At 38.6% G+C, this 19755-nt stretch overlaps 1 protein-coding gene across 1 annotated transcript in view; it reads left to right on the forward strand.

The window, feature by feature from the left end:
* Nucleotides 1–19755, forward strand: part of PTPRR (protein tyrosine phosphatase receptor type R) — a 126281-nt gene that overhangs the window by 100405 nt on the left and 6121 nt on the right. The window contains exons 7-12 of the mRNA XM_083858726.1: nt 144–228; nt 5968–6047; nt 8117–8254; nt 14404–14514; nt 15663–15820; nt 18218–18331. Coding sequence (XP_083714852.1) covers nt 144–228; nt 5968–6047; nt 8117–8254; nt 14404–14514; nt 15663–15820; nt 18218–18331 — 686 coding nt within the window. The remainder of the gene's footprint in view (nt 1–143; nt 229–5967; nt 6048–8116; nt 8255–14403; nt 14515–15662; nt 15821–18217; nt 18332–19755) is intronic.

Genomic DNA, 19755 nt, shown 5'->3' on the forward strand with positions numbered 1-19755 from the left:
GACAGGCTTGAGGTGGGAACCGCTTTTTTCCTTAATAACTTTGATGTTAAGAGACAGTTGTGTAACAGCAGATGGCCTTCTGGTGATAATTTCCTGCATGGCTCCTTTGGAAACATCAGTCTGATTTAATTTATTTTTTATAGGAAATACCAATGAATTTTGTGGATCCCAAAGAAATTGACATCCCGAGTCATGGAACTAAAAACCGCTATAAAACAATTTTGCCAAGTAAGTGAGCTAGCCTATGGTTTTCTGCTATGACATTTAGTCCTGCTTTGAGAAAGTATTGCTGTGAAAATCTGTCTTTATATTTGCTTGATGTGTACCCATTCATACTTGTACTTATAATCCATGTAGAAAGATAACAGAAGCCCAGCGCTGTAGGACTGGCAAATGCAGAACTCTCACTGGATGCCTTAGTATGTACACAGGTTGGCAGCATCCCAGCCACGTACTGAAGGGCAAGCCTGGATTATGCTGATTTTCTCTGAAAGGCAGCTCAGGCAGATGGGGAGAGTGAGGTCTGCCATGCCTTGCAGTAGCTTCTCATAATAGCCCAAACCACTGAATTCCCTCTGGTTGGGTCAAGGTACTTGGGACTAAAAAAAAACAGACTACAAAAAGCAAGTGCAACCTATCTTGTCTGTAGGGGGCTTCTATCTTTAAAGGTCCTCTAGGGATTGCTTTTTTTCCTTCTCATGCACTAAACTGTCTTTGTGGAAATCTGTTTACATTCCTACAGTGTTCCTCTTCATTGCTCTTAACTTGTTACTGCCTTGCTGTACTGCTTCTGTATTTTCATTGGCCCAAATTCATATTCAATTGCTTTGTTATTGGGGTGATTGAAAACTTTTCAGTGGAATAGTTTTCCTTCAAAATACATGTTTTTCTGAAATGCAGCTATTTTCGTAACATTTGTTGGTGGATAATGAGATATTCCGTTTCTCTTTTATTAAACATTTTGGTTTGTGTTTTGTTTTAAACTAGGTTGCAGAAGTTTTAACATTACACTAAATATAGACACAAATAGTTGAGTTTTTATGATTTTTGACATCACCAAAATGAAACAGTTTAGTGATTCAAAATATTACAGAACATTCCCACAGAACAGTGTAAACACTTTGTTTCTGTTTGGAATGAAGAATACTTTTAAAATGAAAGCGTATCTTATCAACTAAAAATTTGCTTTTTAAACATCTCTAGAATATCCTTGCAGGCCTATGTTATATGTTAGTCATTCAAATTCACACATCTTAAATTATGAGGTTTCTCTCACCAAACCTGAAAATTTGTTCATATCACACCAAGGCCTTGCAGTCAAACTAATAAAAACTGATGGCCTTCAGCCTCTAGATTAATCTCAGAAATGTGATATGTAGCTAGGAAAGACGCTTGTGTGGAGTCCTTGCTTCTCTTCAGCCTGCAGTAAAATTGTCATCATGTTCATGGTTAGTTTATCTATTGTAACCAATAGCTGTGTGCATCTGAGTACAGTCAAGAAATATTGAAAGGAATTAAAAGGTAACTGAATGCAAGTTGGATACCAACAATCAGACAACTCAGCTTCCCTTAGTTTGGCCCAGTGTCAACAGGATATACATGGAGAGTGAAATCCTGACCCCTTTGATGACAGCAGGACTTTAGCCATCAGCTGCAGTGGAGACAAGATATCACCAGCCCCCCTCTGCCTGACTGGCAGATTTTTGGAAGGAGTTCTCCCTTCCCATAGCATCTCATGTCCAGGCTGCCCCAGCCACCATCAGGTTCACCTCCAGCAATGCCTTGCAAATGTGATGAGTCCAATTTCTCTGTAGCATGTGTTTTGAATTGGGACACAACAGCTGGGCTGTGCTTGATGCTGATGAGCTTTGAGAACCAGATTGCCTGTGTGTCTTCATCTCCAGTTAGCCAGGATGTGCCACTAGTTCCATGGCACATTTTCAGTCCAAATACACTGCTGGTGTGCACCACAGCTACTCACTGACAGGCACTTTGTAACTGTCCTTGACAAAAATCAGAACGTTTGTTGTGTGTTAGCACCAAGTTTTTTCAAAGAAGATATTTTGAGGATTGAGGCACGTTTTCATAATAAATATTCACACACCCTACATGCAGTCTGAGAGGTTTTGGAGTGATTAAATAGAACAGCTTTCCTGGTTTCCTTCTCAGATGATATCAACCCTCTGCTTTGTACACCCACATCAACTTTTCCATTCCCAGCACTGGGTGCGTCTCCTGAATCAAGGCACATGTGATGACAAGTGATGTTCTAAAAATGCCCAGTCCTGCCAGCTCCACCCTCTGTGCTGTGGTGGATATTCTGTTTTCTACGAGATAATTCCATGATGGAGTGCATGAGGGCAGATTTATATTAGCAGATACCACCCATGCAGACACACTCATGTGAAATACAGCTAATGCCTATTGAAAATTATTCTATATGGAAAACAACGAAGTACAGGAGATGTTACATTTCTATGACAGATTTCAGTTTCAGTTGCACTATAATATAGCCAACACTCTTATGCAAAAACCAGGCTGCTGCGTTAAGGTCTCTAAGTGTTATTTGCCTTACATTGCCTTATATTCTAATTCAACTACTGAGGGGTCAGTGTGGGATCAGAGTCGAGTGGCTATGCAATTCCTTAAGATCAGTGTTCGTCCTTCTTTCCTCCTGACTGTGAGCCCACCCATAGCTCCCGTTAAACCCTGCTCCATATCTTTAGCTGCATCCCCTCTGCCACCAGTCTACAGTATTTCTCACGCCCTCTGAGCAGGTTTCCAATCCTGCACACAGATTTCTAATCTTTCCCCACAGCCACGTTCCAGAATGTGTGGCAAACAGCAGCCCTGCTGCTCATTCCTCATCCTCTTACTCCATGTCTTCACCTTTGCCTGCTTGTCTCCTGCAGTCCCCACTGCATATCCCTGCAGCAGGACCTCAGCTTCCTACTATCTTCCCCTGTACCTCCCACTACTTCACCAGTCCTATATCTTTCTGACTTCCTGTCTCATTTCTACATCTCAAACCAGAAGCAGAATTCCTGTGGTATTTCAGAGTATGCATGGACTTCTGCTTACAAAGGAGCAAGTGGTTTAACACTATTCTGTGGCTATCTTTGTATGTGCAACACATCCATATAGTTTACCATTCCCTATTCCTCTCTGAAGACTAACCTCAAGTCAAAAATCTGCATGAAAACACCCTGGGCAGAACAGTAGATTCACACTTACATGAAGATAGAAACCATTTAGGGGATCAGGCCCAGAAGTCCACGATCCGTTGCTTGAAGTGTTTGTGCTAACACTGGCTCTGACATTCCACTAAAGACAAGGGGAAAATTAAATCGTATGATCAAAGCACTTTATTACGAAAGCATATCAACAGATGCTGGAAAACCATTCTCTTGATGCTGAAATTTTTGAGCTCCCTTGCACTCCCCAGTCCTGACTACAATCAATCATATCTGCTCCCTAACGAAAGCACCAATGGAATTCATGGAGTCAATGATCCTTCAGTATCCATGGCAGGAAGTTGTCCAGCACTACTGCCATATAACCCTGCTTGTTCCCTGCACCAGGCACTCTCATGAAGGCAAGTTACAGTCCCTTTAACACCCTCCTATTCCTCCAGTGTTATAAATTCAGGACATTAATTTGTTAAAGGTGGAGTTAGAAGGAGCACCTTCTACTCTACTGAGAGAACTATTCCAGACTTCCTAGATACATGGAAAAAAACAGCAGTAATTTTGCCTCAGTTAAAACTAAAGAATACATATTTTATTAGTAATTATAAGTACTTTGCAGCACCAGTGCATTTTCAGATATTTTACAGACATTGATGAATTCAACCTTGCAGTCAACATCTGTCTTTTTGCTGTAGCTTCAGACTCCAAGACTTTGCCATCCTTAAGGATAAGATTATTACCTCCAAGGTGTTTGTCATTCAGGAGGAAGCTAATCATTTCCATTTGTGTCTGATGATTGCCTAGTGGTTCTGGATCTTCTGCATTGCTCAGGTTTTCCTCATCTCAGAGCTCAGCAGTTCCCTATTTCCTAACTGATCATGACTGTTAATTTATAAAAGATTCCTGTTCGGAAGCAGTGTTTGTTTCATTGATTGGAGTTGGAAGGAGGTCTCAGAAATCTTGAAACTGATTTAGCTGCTCCCTAGTAACAGAGGGATTTATCTCAAGACATGGTAATTAAACTGGATGTTGAGTCTGCTTGGAAGAGGTTTTTTAAGGTAGGGGTCAAGTGACACCAGAATCAGAGGCATTGTGTGAGCTGGAGGAAGCGGGTGTTTTTTCAAGGCCACGTAGCCTGAGGCATTTGTGGAAATAGCTAATAACCACTCTGTGCTGAAAAGAAATGAGAGGTTTCCTGTCCTCATATTGTTAAGGCAAAAAAAAAGGCTCTAAGTGAAAAAAAGTTAGAAAAGCTAGTAGAAAGATACTTTAACACAAGTTAATTAGGGTTCACTTAGTGCTATTAGTCACAGAAGATAATACTGCCATGTGCAGACCTTGAAGTCATGCATCATTTGCATATTTTAAGAAACATACTTTCAAAACATCATCCTGGGTTCTACAAAGGCTCCATTCCTGTCCAAGGTGCCCCTGTGACCTCCAGTGGGAAAAGGACATAAAGTATGTTTGGGATCATCCCTCCTCTTCCTTTGATTTGCAAACGTTTATCTTAGCAGCAGGATGAAAAGTCACAAAAGAAATCCAGAAGCAAGTCTGAAAATACTAGGTTTTGCGGCAACATATGTATATATATATCATTTCTATATTTTTAATGTAAACAGCAGGGCCACACACTAAACAGTGTTTTCTTATCTCTTTCCAGCTCAGTGCCCACGTATGTATCATTAAACACATTGCCTAGATTGCACTCAGCAAAGGAGCTACCCAGAGTCTATTTCCAAACCAATAGGTGTCTGTATACTGTCAAAAAAACCCCGCTGAGTATTAAACTAAGTATTTAAGCAACTTTCCAGAAGAAAATATTTTTTCAGCATAGAAATATTTCTATATAATTTTGTTAGGGGTAGAATACATTTTCAAAGTGTGAAGAAAGTCAAAGTGTGTCCCTAGAAAGCCACCACATGGGCATCTCACTCCCCATCTGCTTCCCCCTTTCTGTTACCTTGTATACTTGAGAATATACTGCTTTAATTCCAAAAAATATGAGAGGGGTGTCACATCATCACAAATAAAGCAGCAAAACCTTCCTTTCCAGGAGGGATTTAATAAGCCACAGCTCTTTACTCAATAGAACTGGCCCCCACTCCATTCTAGAGCATCCAAGACTAAAGAAGAGTATTAAAGAAAATGTTCTTGTATTTTGGAATTGTGTCTCCAGTCCAGTACATCTGAATTGTCACAAATTGTGTCAGATGAGAACACAGGACTGAAGGGAAGAATATGGGTTACCTAGTCTAGCCCATTACAGTGAACTTAAATTGATATAAAACACATATATTTTATTTCATCCCAGGCAGAGGAATCTTTTCTTAATTTACATCCAACTGTCCAGTGCAGTCACTGAACACTACAGCTTTAGGTGAAAGTACCACAGCCAAGTTCAAAGCGCTTGGTGTAATTATGAACCATTGTACAATGATAGGGCAGAGGTTTCAGAGAGAGTCTAGGCAAGCCAGCTCGATAGGCAGCACGGGCAGTCTTGACCTTGCCAAGCATTTCCTGGGCCAGACAGTGTTGCTTCAGTGCCCCCAGCTCTGAAGCTGAGATGGTTCTGCACAGCCCAGCATTGGGCAGTACAGGGGTGCCCTAGTTACATGTGATGATCCTTTGCAGAGGGAACAATTTGTGCATTATTCTTTACTGCTTGACAACCCCAAATAACAGTAGGGTTTTTTTCCTTCAGAAACTCTTTGATTCTCTTTAGAAGTCATCTAACTATGGGTTTTCTTATTAATTTCCATCTTCCTTGTGCTCTTAGATCCTCTAAGCAGAGTGTATTTGAAACCAAAAAATCCATCTGACTCCTTGAGTACCTACATAAATGCTAACTACATTAGGGTAAGTAAATGTACACTCTACATGTACTTTTGAAAAAATATTTTATTTGCCATGTGAATAGCTGGCTTTGCCAAGGTGCCACTTATTTTCTTCTTACCCATCTTCATTGAGAATTCCAAATCTTTTTGTCTACATATGTGTGATAGAAATAGTTTCATGAGCCATTTCTAACAAAGACCACATAGTCACGAATATACAAAAATGGATGTAATAAAAAAAATTATCAAATAGTTTATAAAAAACATTGAGAAACACATGCATTACTGTCTGTTTACTTTGGTATTTACTGTTTCATATTGACCAACTGCCTTATAGTAAAGAAAAGAGGGTTACCTTTTAGCAGTGACAGGTACCAGTGTTTTCAAAATACCAATCGAGAGTCCTGAAATCAACAGTTAAGTAATTAAATGAATACTGCAACAAGTTTGTGAAAATGAACATAAACAGACATGTTAAATATACACACATGCTCACAACACAGCCATTCATGTTTTACTCCCTGTACTGGTCCTATGACTCAAAGACATAACTAGCATGAACCCTGTTGGAAAGCAGTATTTCTGAGTGCCAGGTATGCTATAGTCCTTGGTCACACACAGAGACACACATACCCACACAGAGTTTTCTTGAACTCATGACAGAGTATATGCTAAATAGACTGCGAAGAAACTACTTCAGTCATATTTTAGGAGTGTAGTCCTCTACGTGCAAAATTAAATGTTTTCTTTAGAGTTATTATCCAGACCCTCAGCTGGAATAAAAGTAATAGTGCAATGGAAATTTGGCCACAGAGTTCTACAGTGATGTTGCTTCTTTAATTAACAGTACATTAATACGTAGGTACACAGCACCATGCCCCTTACCCTGCCTCACTTTGCATCCTGTACTTTCAGTATTTCTTATGAAGACATCATCATGTAACTAAGCAGAGTGGTTCTATTTGGACAGCAATGCCATCATATCCAAGAACCAGGCCATATGTTGAGTCCTCTGAGGTCTCCCTTTTTCCTATGCCACCAGCCTTCATTCTCTCATATGGTGATTCCTCCTCCTACTAACACTGTCAGAAACTGTGAAAAAAATGCAACCCAGCAATGAAATTAAATTTCACATCCACATACACAAAATCATTGGGCTTGCTGGGATCCCGACAGACCTGTTTTGGACAAACAGGCAGATTGGTGAGTGGCAGGAGGACAGTTTGTGGCAGCTGAGGATTATCCCACTGGTTCATGCGATGAGTAACAGCTGTCATGGAGAAAGGCTCCCAAAAGGAAGACCCAAGGCTAGAGGCTCCCACACTACATGCTGTTCTCATTCATTCCCTTCAGACGTTGCCAGGCTCTCTCCTGCCTTACTGTTGGGCACCCTGTCACTGCACAAAATCGTAACTTCTCCTTTTCACACAAAAAATAAGAAGGTATGTCTTGTTTTTCACATTTCTTCTTGTCTTTCCCTCTCTTCTGCTTCCCCACTGTTTGCCTGACCTTTCTTTGACCTTCTGAATGTTCATGTGTCTTGGGACTTCCTATAGTCCCCATATATGTTGTTTTTCCTATAAAGTCTCATGAAGGCATTTCTCACGTAGAAAACATGCATAGCAGAGTCTTTGACTCCACAAGCAATCATGTATTTTAAAGTTTTTCCAGTCATGAATCTTTGTAGATAGCAGTTTTATAGTTCTTTTCTCTCCTGTGGCTTGTTGAGTATAAAATGGCTTGTAAACACTGCTGCAATTTAAATTATAGATTGAACTACTGCTGGATGAGGAAAGTCCCAATAACTTGAAGAATGAAGTTAGCTAAAAGAAGCCAAGTAAGCAGGGAAATTTGAGAGTTGTTGCATTCTCAGGACCATTTAAGTTCATCAAATCGGTTTCCAGAGAAAAAACTGTTCTACTGAAAAATTTCTGATCTGCTCTACTTTTAGTTGCAACTTCTTTCAGTTCAAATATTAATTTTATTTCAGAATAATTTATCTGCTCTTTCTTTCTGCTCTTTTATTCACCTGCAATATTGATTGATCACATGAATTTAAAGTAAATGCTTTTGTGTCTGTTTCTAAACCAGGGATATGGAGGTAAAGAGAAGGCTTTCATTGCAACTCAGGGACCTATGATTAATACCGTGAATGATTTCTGGCAGATGGTTTGGCAAGAAGACAGCCCTGTCATTGTTATGATCACAAAGCTGAAAGAAAAAAATGAGGTATGACAACTAGCCAAACTGAGAAATTATTCCTATGGCTGCATACTATAGAAGGGACTTCAGAAGATACAGAAGGAAGCTAGCAGATAACTGGTTCTTAAATAATCTGTTAAGATATGTGAAAAACAATGAGGGGGTAGCCAAATACTCCAAGTGCAATAGGATAGCAAGCATAAGCCATTATGTATTTTAAAAAAATAATTTTCTAGATCTGTGCTGTTGGGTTCCTAACTTTTAAAGAAGCACCTCATTTATCTGTTGGCCACCTCTATACTTCTTTTTACTTTCTGGTATATAAAGACTAGATGTTATGATTAGTGGTTTCCTGACGTGGCTGAAGTTTGCACTTTGCTATAATGTCAGGGATTTAATCCATCCCCAGTGTTACAAATCTTCTGGACCATCCCAGAAGTACAGTTTGGGCTCCCAGATGCCAGCACCACAGAGGAATTTAGACAGAATGGAAATAATACTCTTTACCTTGGTATCAATTAGATTTGACAATTGCATTTTAGTGCCTAATGGCCATCTAACTGCCTGTTATACATTCCATGACTCTTGCATCAATTCCAAACTGTATCTTCAATATCTTTATTTAGTAATCATGTAAATTTTTGTCAGGCTTTCCTTGATAGTCCCAGAGTCCATATTTCTGACTACTAAAAATTAGGAACAAAAATCACTCTCCCCTGCAGAAGGCCAACACAAAACCTGTTCTGGAAGACTGAATGTTAAAGAAGTGGTTTACGGGGCTTGTGGACAAGAGAGAGTTGGAAATAAAGGAGATGGACTTTTTTCTTGAGTCCAGACTTAGTAATGATTCCCATCTCCAGGTAGGTGCCTCAATTAAGTCTCAGCACACTGCCATGTAAGCACCAGGGCTGTATTTCCCCTGCTACACTCACACCCCTGCTATTCAAACTCAGGTGCATGATAGTAGAGCAACAGAGTTTATTCAGGCAAAGTTTCTAGTCTGAGTGATCAAGGACCAAGAGTCTGAGTGCATTCCCAGGGCTCAAACTCACTGCTCCATTTAAATGTGCACTCAGTAGACATACTCTTCCTTCTTCTGCCCTTTACTGTTGCTTCACTATTTCTAAGCATGAGTTTGGACTTCTAACATGAACTTAAAATCCCCTGGATTTTAAGAAACTGTATATGAAAAGTAGGTTGGTTCTGCAAAACGTCCCAAGGCCTATTCCCAAACCAGGTGCCATTTTGCACTGTTCAAAGAGGTGTTCAGAATCCCACATTTAGGATTAATCATGAAAGCATAGCAATCGACTAGGCTAATAGACCAAAAGAGTAAGTATTTCACTGAGGAAATGCTGACTGTTTAAACACTTACATCTGACACTGTGTAAGAAGAATGACTTGAAAGAAGTGCCCAGTGGTTTTCATCATGTCAGGAAGCTCTGTGTTTACCTGAGTTACGCAGGCTCTAGGCACTGGTGTTTATCGGCATTGTTGTGCCTGGCAATGGTAATTTCCTCCACATAGAAAGGGTGAGGAATCTCAAGTTGTTCCCAGGCTATATAGAGAGGCTGTGTTTGTTCAAGCTGTCCTGTCTAGAAACGTTAGGAGCTCTCCCACTGTCAGCAGGATCCACCTGAAACCTTGCTTGCTATTGAAAAGAAAGCAGACTCTTATTGGCCATGCTCAGCATATTACCTTCACTGTTAAAATATCTGCTCTCCATAGAGAAGACAAAAGCACATCTTATTTAGCATAATAGCACTTGGTATTTTTTTCCTTTCTGGGATCTGCTTTATTTCAATCATTTTCAGGGAGGTACATATGCAGTATACAGATATACAAATACCTTCATATCTGCAAACATATTTATCCACTCATCCACATTCACCCCTGAACAAATAAACCTCCATAACTGATTCTTATGTATAGGCCGTACTCCTCATTTGGTATAACACCAGTCAGCCTCCATCTGAGCTATGATGTACTGTAATGTATGAAGTAATGTATAATGTAGGAGCTCTCAAATGAGAAACACATGAAAAATCTTAATCTCAACAATAAATTAATTTATTTTGCATAAGAAAAATTATTTGGGACATTAGTGTCCTGGTTCAAGATATTGATGTAACAAATTTGCATTAGCGATGGGAATTGTGTGAAACTATGATGTATAAAGGTTTCTATAGAGTTACTTCCATGTATCAAATAAAAAAATGGTTTAGACTTGCTATGCTAAGTATGAGTTTTTGCAAGACGGATGAAGATATGAGTGTAGAGTGCTGAGCAAAATATTTATTTCAGCTGTACAAAGAAAATATGCAGAATTTGTAAAACCTGTCCTCAAAACTGCGCAATATCTGAACAAATTGAAAATCTACCTGTGCAAGGAGAATCCACAGCAAAGAAGCTTCTGCCTGAATAACTGGTGAGAAACTTGGAAACTAGGCCATGGCTTTCGCATTGCTGTGAGGAAAAACACATCTCATTTAGTGATCTACGTACCCACTGTGGTCACTGAAGAGCAGTAGTTCACTTCCAGAGGGTGATCCATCCCACTTTGAGAGAATGAGATAAATCACTAACTGAAGGTGTCTATCTCTAATTCTGTACTAATATTCTAGGACACAATCCTCCAAAGCTTTATACACAAGACACATATAATTTTCATGTATTACTGAGTTTAGTCAGAACAACTGAGCAGTGGAATTTAGATAAATATGTGGGGTATAAGAATGTCACAGATATATATATATTATTTCATAGAGAAAATTATAGACTTCAGTTGTATCAGCTGATTTTTGTCATTGAGCTATGTACTACATCAATAATAAGCATTTATTCTGCCTTCAAAACTTACTAGCAACATTACCTGTTAAAAAGGAAACATATTTTGGGAAGCATAAGTAAAGAATCTTGTACATCATTATGCAAGAAGAGAGAACTAATACTGCCTGATGCATCAGATTAATCAGATCAAATCTTGTTGTCAGTAATTATCTAGGACAATATTGTTAACTCACTGTTTAAAGTTCACGTCATATTTCATGTAACATTTTTTTTCCCGGTTGGTCTATATATGGTCTACCCTTATATATTTACAACCAAGAAGATTTTTGAATTCAGAAATCCTACTTTCTATGGACTTCACATAAGCCTCTGAAGATTACTTATTAGTTGAGGATTGGTACCATACTTAGGAAGATTCGTTGCTAACTGTGAGGATTTCAGCATACGAAGGCAAATCCTGCAAGCCCTCTTAAAGTGTACTTCTCATGCTTGAGTTAGTAGTAAACGGTAAATAGAGGCAGGAGTAAAAAGGGATTCTGGAATTGAAGCTTTGCTGTTATTATTCTTTACTGTGGTGTTATTGAGACCTTTAATCTGTAAATTTATAGGCATAGCTATATGTAGAAATACCCCAGAAGCAGAGTTGTAGTAAAACAACTGCAAAAATATTTGAGAATTGGTAAACTAATTTTGTGCAGAGTCCAAGTCCAGAGAATGTAAAGGCAGTAAATACCATGTCACTATGTCAGCTCCATTTGGCAGAACTGGGGACCAGGCTGCCATAGGCACAGTTCTGGCAAGTTGGAAACATTTACTGTGAAAAATCACACGTGCCAGTCCCAGACTGAGGCAGGGCCAGATCCTCTCAGCTATGGAGATCCACCTCAGGAGCAGTCCCATGAAGCTTGGCACCCAGTGGGCATGGGCTAGGGCACGCCAGGAGATAGGAGAGGGAATGGAAAGAAGGCCAAGCCTTCAGCCCTGTAGCAGGGGGAAGGACAAAGGCTGGAATCAGTTAAAAGTCACGTGAGAGAGTGTTTCTTGAAACAAACTTCCTGTTTGTCAGGGAATGTTTAGTTGGGGGTGGGGCAGGGCCGTGTTTGGATGTTTCTGATAAATACTGTGTGCAGTGAATTTTTACTGCTTGCGCACATGAGGCTGGACACCAGACTCCTCATCCACTGTATCTGATGCTTGAACAGGTTTAAAATATACCTAGTAGAGAGGAATCTTTTATGTCCAAGTAACAGCTTGAGGCAGTTTGATTTTTTTTATTATGGTCCTGAGGTTTTTTATATTATTTTCTGTATATCTGATAACTTTATCACACCTACTGCCATTTTCACTTAACTTTCAAAAACATGTTAATTCTCCACTCTTTAGAAGTGCTTGCATCAGCTTATCCCACCTGTACTTTCAAGGCTATTTTTAAAGCAGCAACAGTATTTTTAAAAGATGCACAGCAACAGTGTTAAAAATAATCCATTGTATTGCACTAAATGTAGACGGACTGTTAAAATGAAAGTTATTTTAATGAACAGCCACATTTCATTGTCCACCCAGCACGAGTTGCCAATTCCAGTTCTGGGAAAGAGTCAAGAAAAACACTCTTCTGGAGTGCCTGAAGGCTTTGTAGTGAGTGTTGCATACTCGCATTTATCAAGAAGTCTCAGGAGTTTACTCAGCTATTGTTGATTGTCAGAGCACAATTGTGTATTTAGACTTTTCTTTTTCCCATATTAGCACTGAAAACTACACTCCCAGGGAGGGGCATGAACTGCAGATCTGGCAGATGATAGTAACTATATGTGTCACATGGGTAGACTGTGGAACTTGTGAACACTTTTTCGTACAAATTTCTGAGTATTTTATTGCCATTCTCGATCTCTTCGGGGAGGCAGCAAATTTAGGATGTTCGAGTAGTTCTGCAAAAGACAGGATTTGAACCAAACCAGTCAGAATGGCCAGCATTATTTCAGGAAATGTGGCTTTCACACACTTACACTATTAAGGTAATGAGCATCTATTTTTAGAAAAGTATTTATGCAATTGAGGTGATTCAGTTCAATCCACTATTGGGATATCAAGTACCAACTTAAATATCACACCTGGTGGTAAAGCCTTGCCTTGATTGTTTTTCTGGATCATTTTTAGCAGTATTTACTGGAAGTTATACTTTATGGCAATTAATTATATTGAAGGGATTGTTCCATTTTGACGCATAATATAGGCTACTGTTTATCTACATGTATACCAGTTGCTTCAGCAAGAGTTTGTGAGGAAATACAAACAAGATCTTTCTGGGATTCCTATTATTGTAGAATTGTTCTCTTGGGGTTTGGGTTTGTTTTGTTTTGTTTTGGTTTGGTTTTGGTTTTGGTTTTTTTGTTTTTTTGTTTGTTTAGTTGGTTGATTGGTTGGGTTTTTATACCTGTCTATTGGATATTAGAACATTTCCTTTAAATGTTGAGGTGTCTTTTTATTTAATGAATGAGTTGGACTGGGTGGCATTATTTCAGAAAATGTGGCTTTCAAATACCTTACATTCTTAAGGGAATAAGCATCCATTTCTAGAGAAGTATTTATACAACAGAGATATTTGTTTTCATGTAGCCTATGGAGACACTGTAATTGAAATAAATACTAAAGACTTGAGACAAGTGAACTATTGCAGGGTAAAAATAAAATTATTTACCTTGTAAATAATTTCTTCATCTCTTTTTTAGTAGATGTTAGTCAGATAAATTGCTGAAATAGTGTAACACTATTGATTCATTGAGAATTCTGCGTACAATTTTGTGTAGCTCTAGCAAGACTAAAGATTTTTTTAACACTAATTTCCAGAAAGTTATATAGCAAAACAGCTCAGGTTCTTCAAGATACTTTAACATGTACATTAAGTCCAACTGAGTTTAGTAAGGTCTAAGGACACATTTACATGCTTTCTTGTATCAGGGCCCAGGACAGTAAATACGATAAAAAGTCTTGTGAGCAGAGGACAAATTCTGAATCTCTTGCTCAGAAGTAAATCCCATTTGGAAAGAAAAACCTTCCAAAGTTGAATTTGAGAGTTATCTAGGAAAAAAAACTCTTTAATTTTGAATGTTGAAAATAATTTCTATAACTGAACTTCAATGAGCTTTTAAGAATGATAACAGCTGTGTAAATTGTTCTGTGGAAGAGACCTATACTGTAAAACTCAGATCCTGAAAGCCAGGCCTCAGTCATTTAGTAAGAACTCTGCAAAATCTTATTTAGGAATATTTCTGATATTAACAACACTTCAGTTGAATTCATCTGAATTTGCAGAAACATACATTCTGTGTAAAAATAGGATATGAATATGGCTCTAGGATCATCAACTGACACTGATGTTTGCTTTCTAGAAATGTGTGCTTTATTGGCCAGAAAAAAGAGGAATCTATGGGAAGGTTGAAGTCCTAGTTAACAGTGTACAAGAATGCAAAAACTACACTGTCCGTCAGCTTACAATAAAGGTAACAATTTGCATCTGAGAAGTATCATTCACAATGCTATCTTTCCTTTATTGTTAAATGAAGTTAAATATTTTATTTTTTAAAAGGGTATAAATTTTTGCAGGAGGAGCTATGAAGCTGCAAGGTAGGGTTGAGACCAAAGTACTGGAATACTTATTATATTGCCACTTCATGTCACTCTGGCAAGAGAAAAAGCTTCAAAAAAGAGTCCAAGTTTCATTCTCTTGAATTGCATTTGTTTTGAGGACCTTTTGACATTGGCAAGGCAAAGTAAAGGGATTTTAGTTAATGACAGAACTAAAACAGCATCATTTTGAAAAAAGATACACTGCTCATGTTCTGTGCTGAGTGCAACTTGAACCCATCTGAGAAGCTAAAAGTACAAGAAATATATAAGGAAATCTTCATGCTTTCCTGGTTCTCACTAATTAATTGTGCAAAATAAGACAGATGGCCCCTCTTCTGAGTTAACTCTCCATAGTACACTCTCATGCTATCAGATTGACCTGCTACTCCTGATAGAGCATTACAGTAAATAATGTATTTGGAAAATTTGTTTAGTGTTTCAGCCCCAGCACTGAGAAGTGAGCAGAAGTCACATGATCCAATACAATTTACCCTAGCCCATATTTAGCCCTTTATTTAAGTAAGTGGTACCAGACTCTGTTGGAGAGAATAACTGAACAAACTGGAATATCTTATTAATCTAGAAGAGCAGGTCTTCTGCACCTTTAACTTCAATACCCTTGTAATTTTAGTATCGGACCTTTATGAAAATGACCTTAAAAGGCAGAAATACACGATAATTTAGAAATTCAGAAGCCCACGTCAAGCTGTTCTCTCTAGATATTGCTGATATATCACAGACCTCTGACAATTCCCTACTGACAATACAGTCATTAAGTTAGTAGTCAGATGGACAAAACAGAATCTACACAGCAGGAAAAACAGCCAAGTTTTCAGGTGCACAGACCCTTCTTAGAATTGGGTGTGTGGAAGCACATCAGTTCCATCCACAGTTACATCGTCCAAGTCTAATATAAAAAATTGTTTAATCTCTGTTGACAGTTTTACTGTCTTTCTACCATAACATTGTAAGAAATAAAAAGAATACAATTTTTCACATAAAATCTTGATGTTATTTTCAGCAAGGGAGTCAGTCCCGCAGTGTGAAGCACTACTGGTACACATCCTGGCCGGACCACAAAACCCCCGACAGCGCTCAGCCTCTGCTGCAGCTCATGCTGGATGTGGAACAGGACAGGGTGGAATCACCAGGCAGAGGACCTATCGTTGTGCACTGCAGGTAATTAGCCAGTCCTTCTCTTGAGTGACTGCCTAAAGCAAGGCTACAGCAAACTGCTTCAAATACCCTCCTAAAGAATGTTTGGGGAAGAGCAAAATCCCGCAGTTCCTTTTTATGCTAATTTACTTTTTTAGTTCATATTTGAAGATATGAGGTGTCGCCCCTGATTTTTCTTGCTTTCAAGTGTTTGAACCTTTGCAGCACCATTCTCACGCTGCTTGATGTAAACTATATGTATTTTTAGAAATTATCTATGTGTTTTGCATAGTTGTTCTCTGAGAGGAGAACTTGACTGATGGTCAGAGTGACCAATGCAGTCACGAGGTTGTAACCTTCTTGGGCCAATCCTGGCCCTCTGTAAAAAGTGTATATAAGTGATGAAGTCAGAAAAATAAAGAGGCTTTCCATGTTTGACCCTGCTGCTGCCTGCTTGTCCTCTGTGAGGGTCCACACCCACGTCGCAACGTGTGACCCCTCTAAGTGAGGGGTGACAATGAGGTTTGGAGAGAATTCCCTTGTTAGCAGATCACTTCTGAACTGATATCTGTTTCTGCTAATGAACTCTGCTTTTTAAAGACCAGCTGGAAAAGTTCTTTTCCTTTTGTTTCTTGTTTATGATTTGCTTACTTTTTTGTCTTGCTGCATGATTACATACTTAATTCAAATGCAGTGCCTGGTGACCAGTAGGCCAAAATATTGCAAAGCAAGTCAATTTTGAAGAGCAAGCATCAGGTACAAATTTGGAGACCAAAACACATCAATATTACAATTTGTGATCATTTTCACCATAGGAGTTGGTTGGATATTCAAGAGCAAAGTGTTATTCAGTACTCAAGAATAGAGTTATACTCACACAAATTACAATGCCAGAGACTGACCTTCTAATAATTCTAATTTAATTCTATTTTATTGCTTTAAATTGATTCATTACCCCATGTTGCAATTTAAATAATAGGCAATACCACTGGATTTGTGATATTGGTGGAAAGAAGTAGATGAAGCAAAACAGAAAGTAAAAATAAAATCAGTGTTTTCTTACTTGGTTTATCTTATACCACTGATAATGCATCTCTTACAGTTAGGATAATACTTCTCTTTTTTTTTCTTTTTTTTTTTTTTTCTAGAAGTACATTAAAACATAACTTTTCATCTTGAACAACTTCTTTCCATCTCCATATTTGGAGATTTAGAGAAATGGAAGACAGATTTGTACCATCCATAATTTTTGAAAACTAGAATGTGATGAGTAAGCAACTTTCCCAAATTTTATGCAGCTGTATTTATCAGGAATTGTAGTTTCCCTAACAATGCAGAAATCTGTGGATGGCTGTTGAGATTGCCCTTTTTCTAGTATGGATCTTCAGTAGTGAAGGTCTTCAGAAGAATGGGATGTCTTCCTGAGATGAGTGATATGACAGTAAGGTCTGTAAGCATAGGCAGAAATTTATTAATGATTAAAGAGAGTTATCATCTCAATTGTGATTAAGATCATCCCAGTTGTGACTAAAATTCATAGTTCCTCAGTCACAACTCAGCTATCTATACATTCACTACACTATGATCTACAAATCTCACACTCCTTTTTCCAGTCAGACAGTTTCTTCCTTTTTTGTCTGAGTGAGAGGGCTATGAAGATCTGGACTCCAAATTCATGTTTTAACTATTTACCTCCAACTTTCCTGCCATTGAGCATGTATGAGCTGCACTGCATTCTGCATCACTTAAGCAAGAAACAGAGTGGTGCAAAGATTCTCAGAATTGGTGAGACTTCAGGGATAAAAATAATGCCAAAATGGCTGTTTCCCAGCAGGCATCAAGAAAGTCTGGGGATTTAGGCACCAAATCCTTCACCATTCTGCAGAATCACAGGAGAGAGAGTTAACTTCATCAGCATGGTCTTTTTTTAACTTCATTAGCAGGGTCTAGGTCCTTTTTGCCTTCATGGTTAGAGGTATGGTTAGCAGAACCCCTGTGTACTTTGAGGGCTTTAAACATAAAGACCTACAGAATTTTGTCTTTCAAAAAGAGGTTAGAGGTGTTGGTTTCTCCCCCTTTTCAGTGTTTATCTCCATCATTTTCTTGGAAGGGGCCAGAAAACACTCAGATTTTGTAGTGCTAATAAAGCTTGGTTTTGTCTACCATATACTTGTGTGCAATCTGAAAAAATGCAAGCCTCACAATTACCCACAACGGGACTGCTGGAACAGCACACACTTTCATTTCCCTCTATGAAAGTGAGCTGAGAAGTCAGCCTTGCTGAACATGCACCCAAGAACTGTGGGTTCTAGCCATTCCATGTTTCATACTTTTTTGTGTTTTCATATTTATTTAGTGTTTTCCATGTAACTCCTTGATCTGTGAACTTCATTCCCCTATTAAATTTTGCCTTCTTTTCAGTGCTGGTATAGGAAGAACTGGATGTTTTATTGCCACAGCCATTGGTTGTCAGCAGTTAAAGGAAGAGGGAGTTGTAGATGCACTGAGCATTGTCTGCCAGCTACGAGTGGATCGGTGAGTTCCAGAAGAATCACAAATCAGTCAGTGATTCTGAAATCATTTGATTTGATTTGACAATGATCAGTAATGATTCTGAAAACATTTTCACAGTTGAATGTTACTTTACATGAAATGGCTGCCATTGCTTTTGCTGACTTTTATGACTACATTAATTAAATATTCAAGGTAACATTTGTATTTAGGTCTTGAATAAGGAATCATATTGTTTTCTGGGTGAAACTTCCATTGAATTAAATCCTCCTGAAATGACAACCCTGTAGTTGCTGGGCACTAGTCGCTTCTCTTTCCCCCCACATTTTCTGCTTGCTGTCTGCATCATCCCATTAGGACACAAAAGAGGTGAGGGCAATCTGGAGACAAGGGATTTTCTTTGATCCTGGATTGACTAAGAAATCCAGGCTCACTGAGTATGTAGTTTCTTTGAGCACTGAAGAAAGACAAATCTGGTGCTGTTGCTATTTCCTCAGCTGTGCTGGGGGTCCTTTTGAATTGAGTTGGCAAATTTACCCAGCCTGAGAAAATACCAAGTCATTTGTTCCAGACTTTTCTGAAGTCAGATCAATTCCCTGACTGAATTCACAGCTTGGGAGCAGGAACAGTGTAAGCCAGTATTGTTGCAGAGTGCTTTGTTTTGTGAAACCATGGCTGAAGAGGGATTTGTGTTTTAAAGAAGGATGTGGGTATTGTGCACAATGGAAATTGTTGGTTGGGTTGTACTTTTCTTATTCTGCTTGGAGAAACAGAATTCTGTATAAAGTAAATAAACAGGATTGCACCAAGAGCAGAGGAGTTTCCTCTTCTGCTCTAGGTACCAGGTCATATAATCTCCTTGCAAGTATCTTAACTGCTTCTGACATGCATGTCTTCTTTAAATGAAAAAAATCCATAAGGGTGCAAATGTTGAAAAAGAGCCAAGATAAAAGGGTTAATACAGAATTTTTTGTGTTGTGAAGAGCTTTGAAAGGTACTGGAACTATGAAGTGCAGAAGGACCAGAATCCATATAGTTTTTTATAGTGTTTATGGATCCTCTGCCTTCCCCTCCCATATGGCTTCATCATACTAGACATTGTAATATGATCTTTACAGGGTGACACGAGCCACTTGGAGTGTAAAATTCTCCAAGGGAAGTTATCGACCTAAAAATCTCAGCAACAAAATAAGAAGGAATAGCTGAGGGAAAAATGCTTACTCTGTTTTAAATTATCAACTGCAAATTTCGAACCCTCTTTTCTGAATATCTGTCTTACTGAGAAAGGTTTAAAGAGTTCTTCACCATTTTAGTATTTCTATTATGAGAGAATCTTGTTCTTATTGCTTTTACAATCCAATATAGAGAAGTGGAAGCAAACTCTGGTCTCAGCTGCCTCTTTTAATATCCCTATTTCAGACATAAAAAACAACCCAGATTTTCAGCAC

The sequence above is a fragment of the Zosterops lateralis genome (assembly GCF_965231275.1).
Source record: "Zosterops lateralis genome assembly, chromosome: 4".
NCBI classification, from domain to species: Eukaryota; Metazoa; Chordata; class Aves; order Passeriformes; family Zosteropidae; genus Zosterops; species Zosterops lateralis.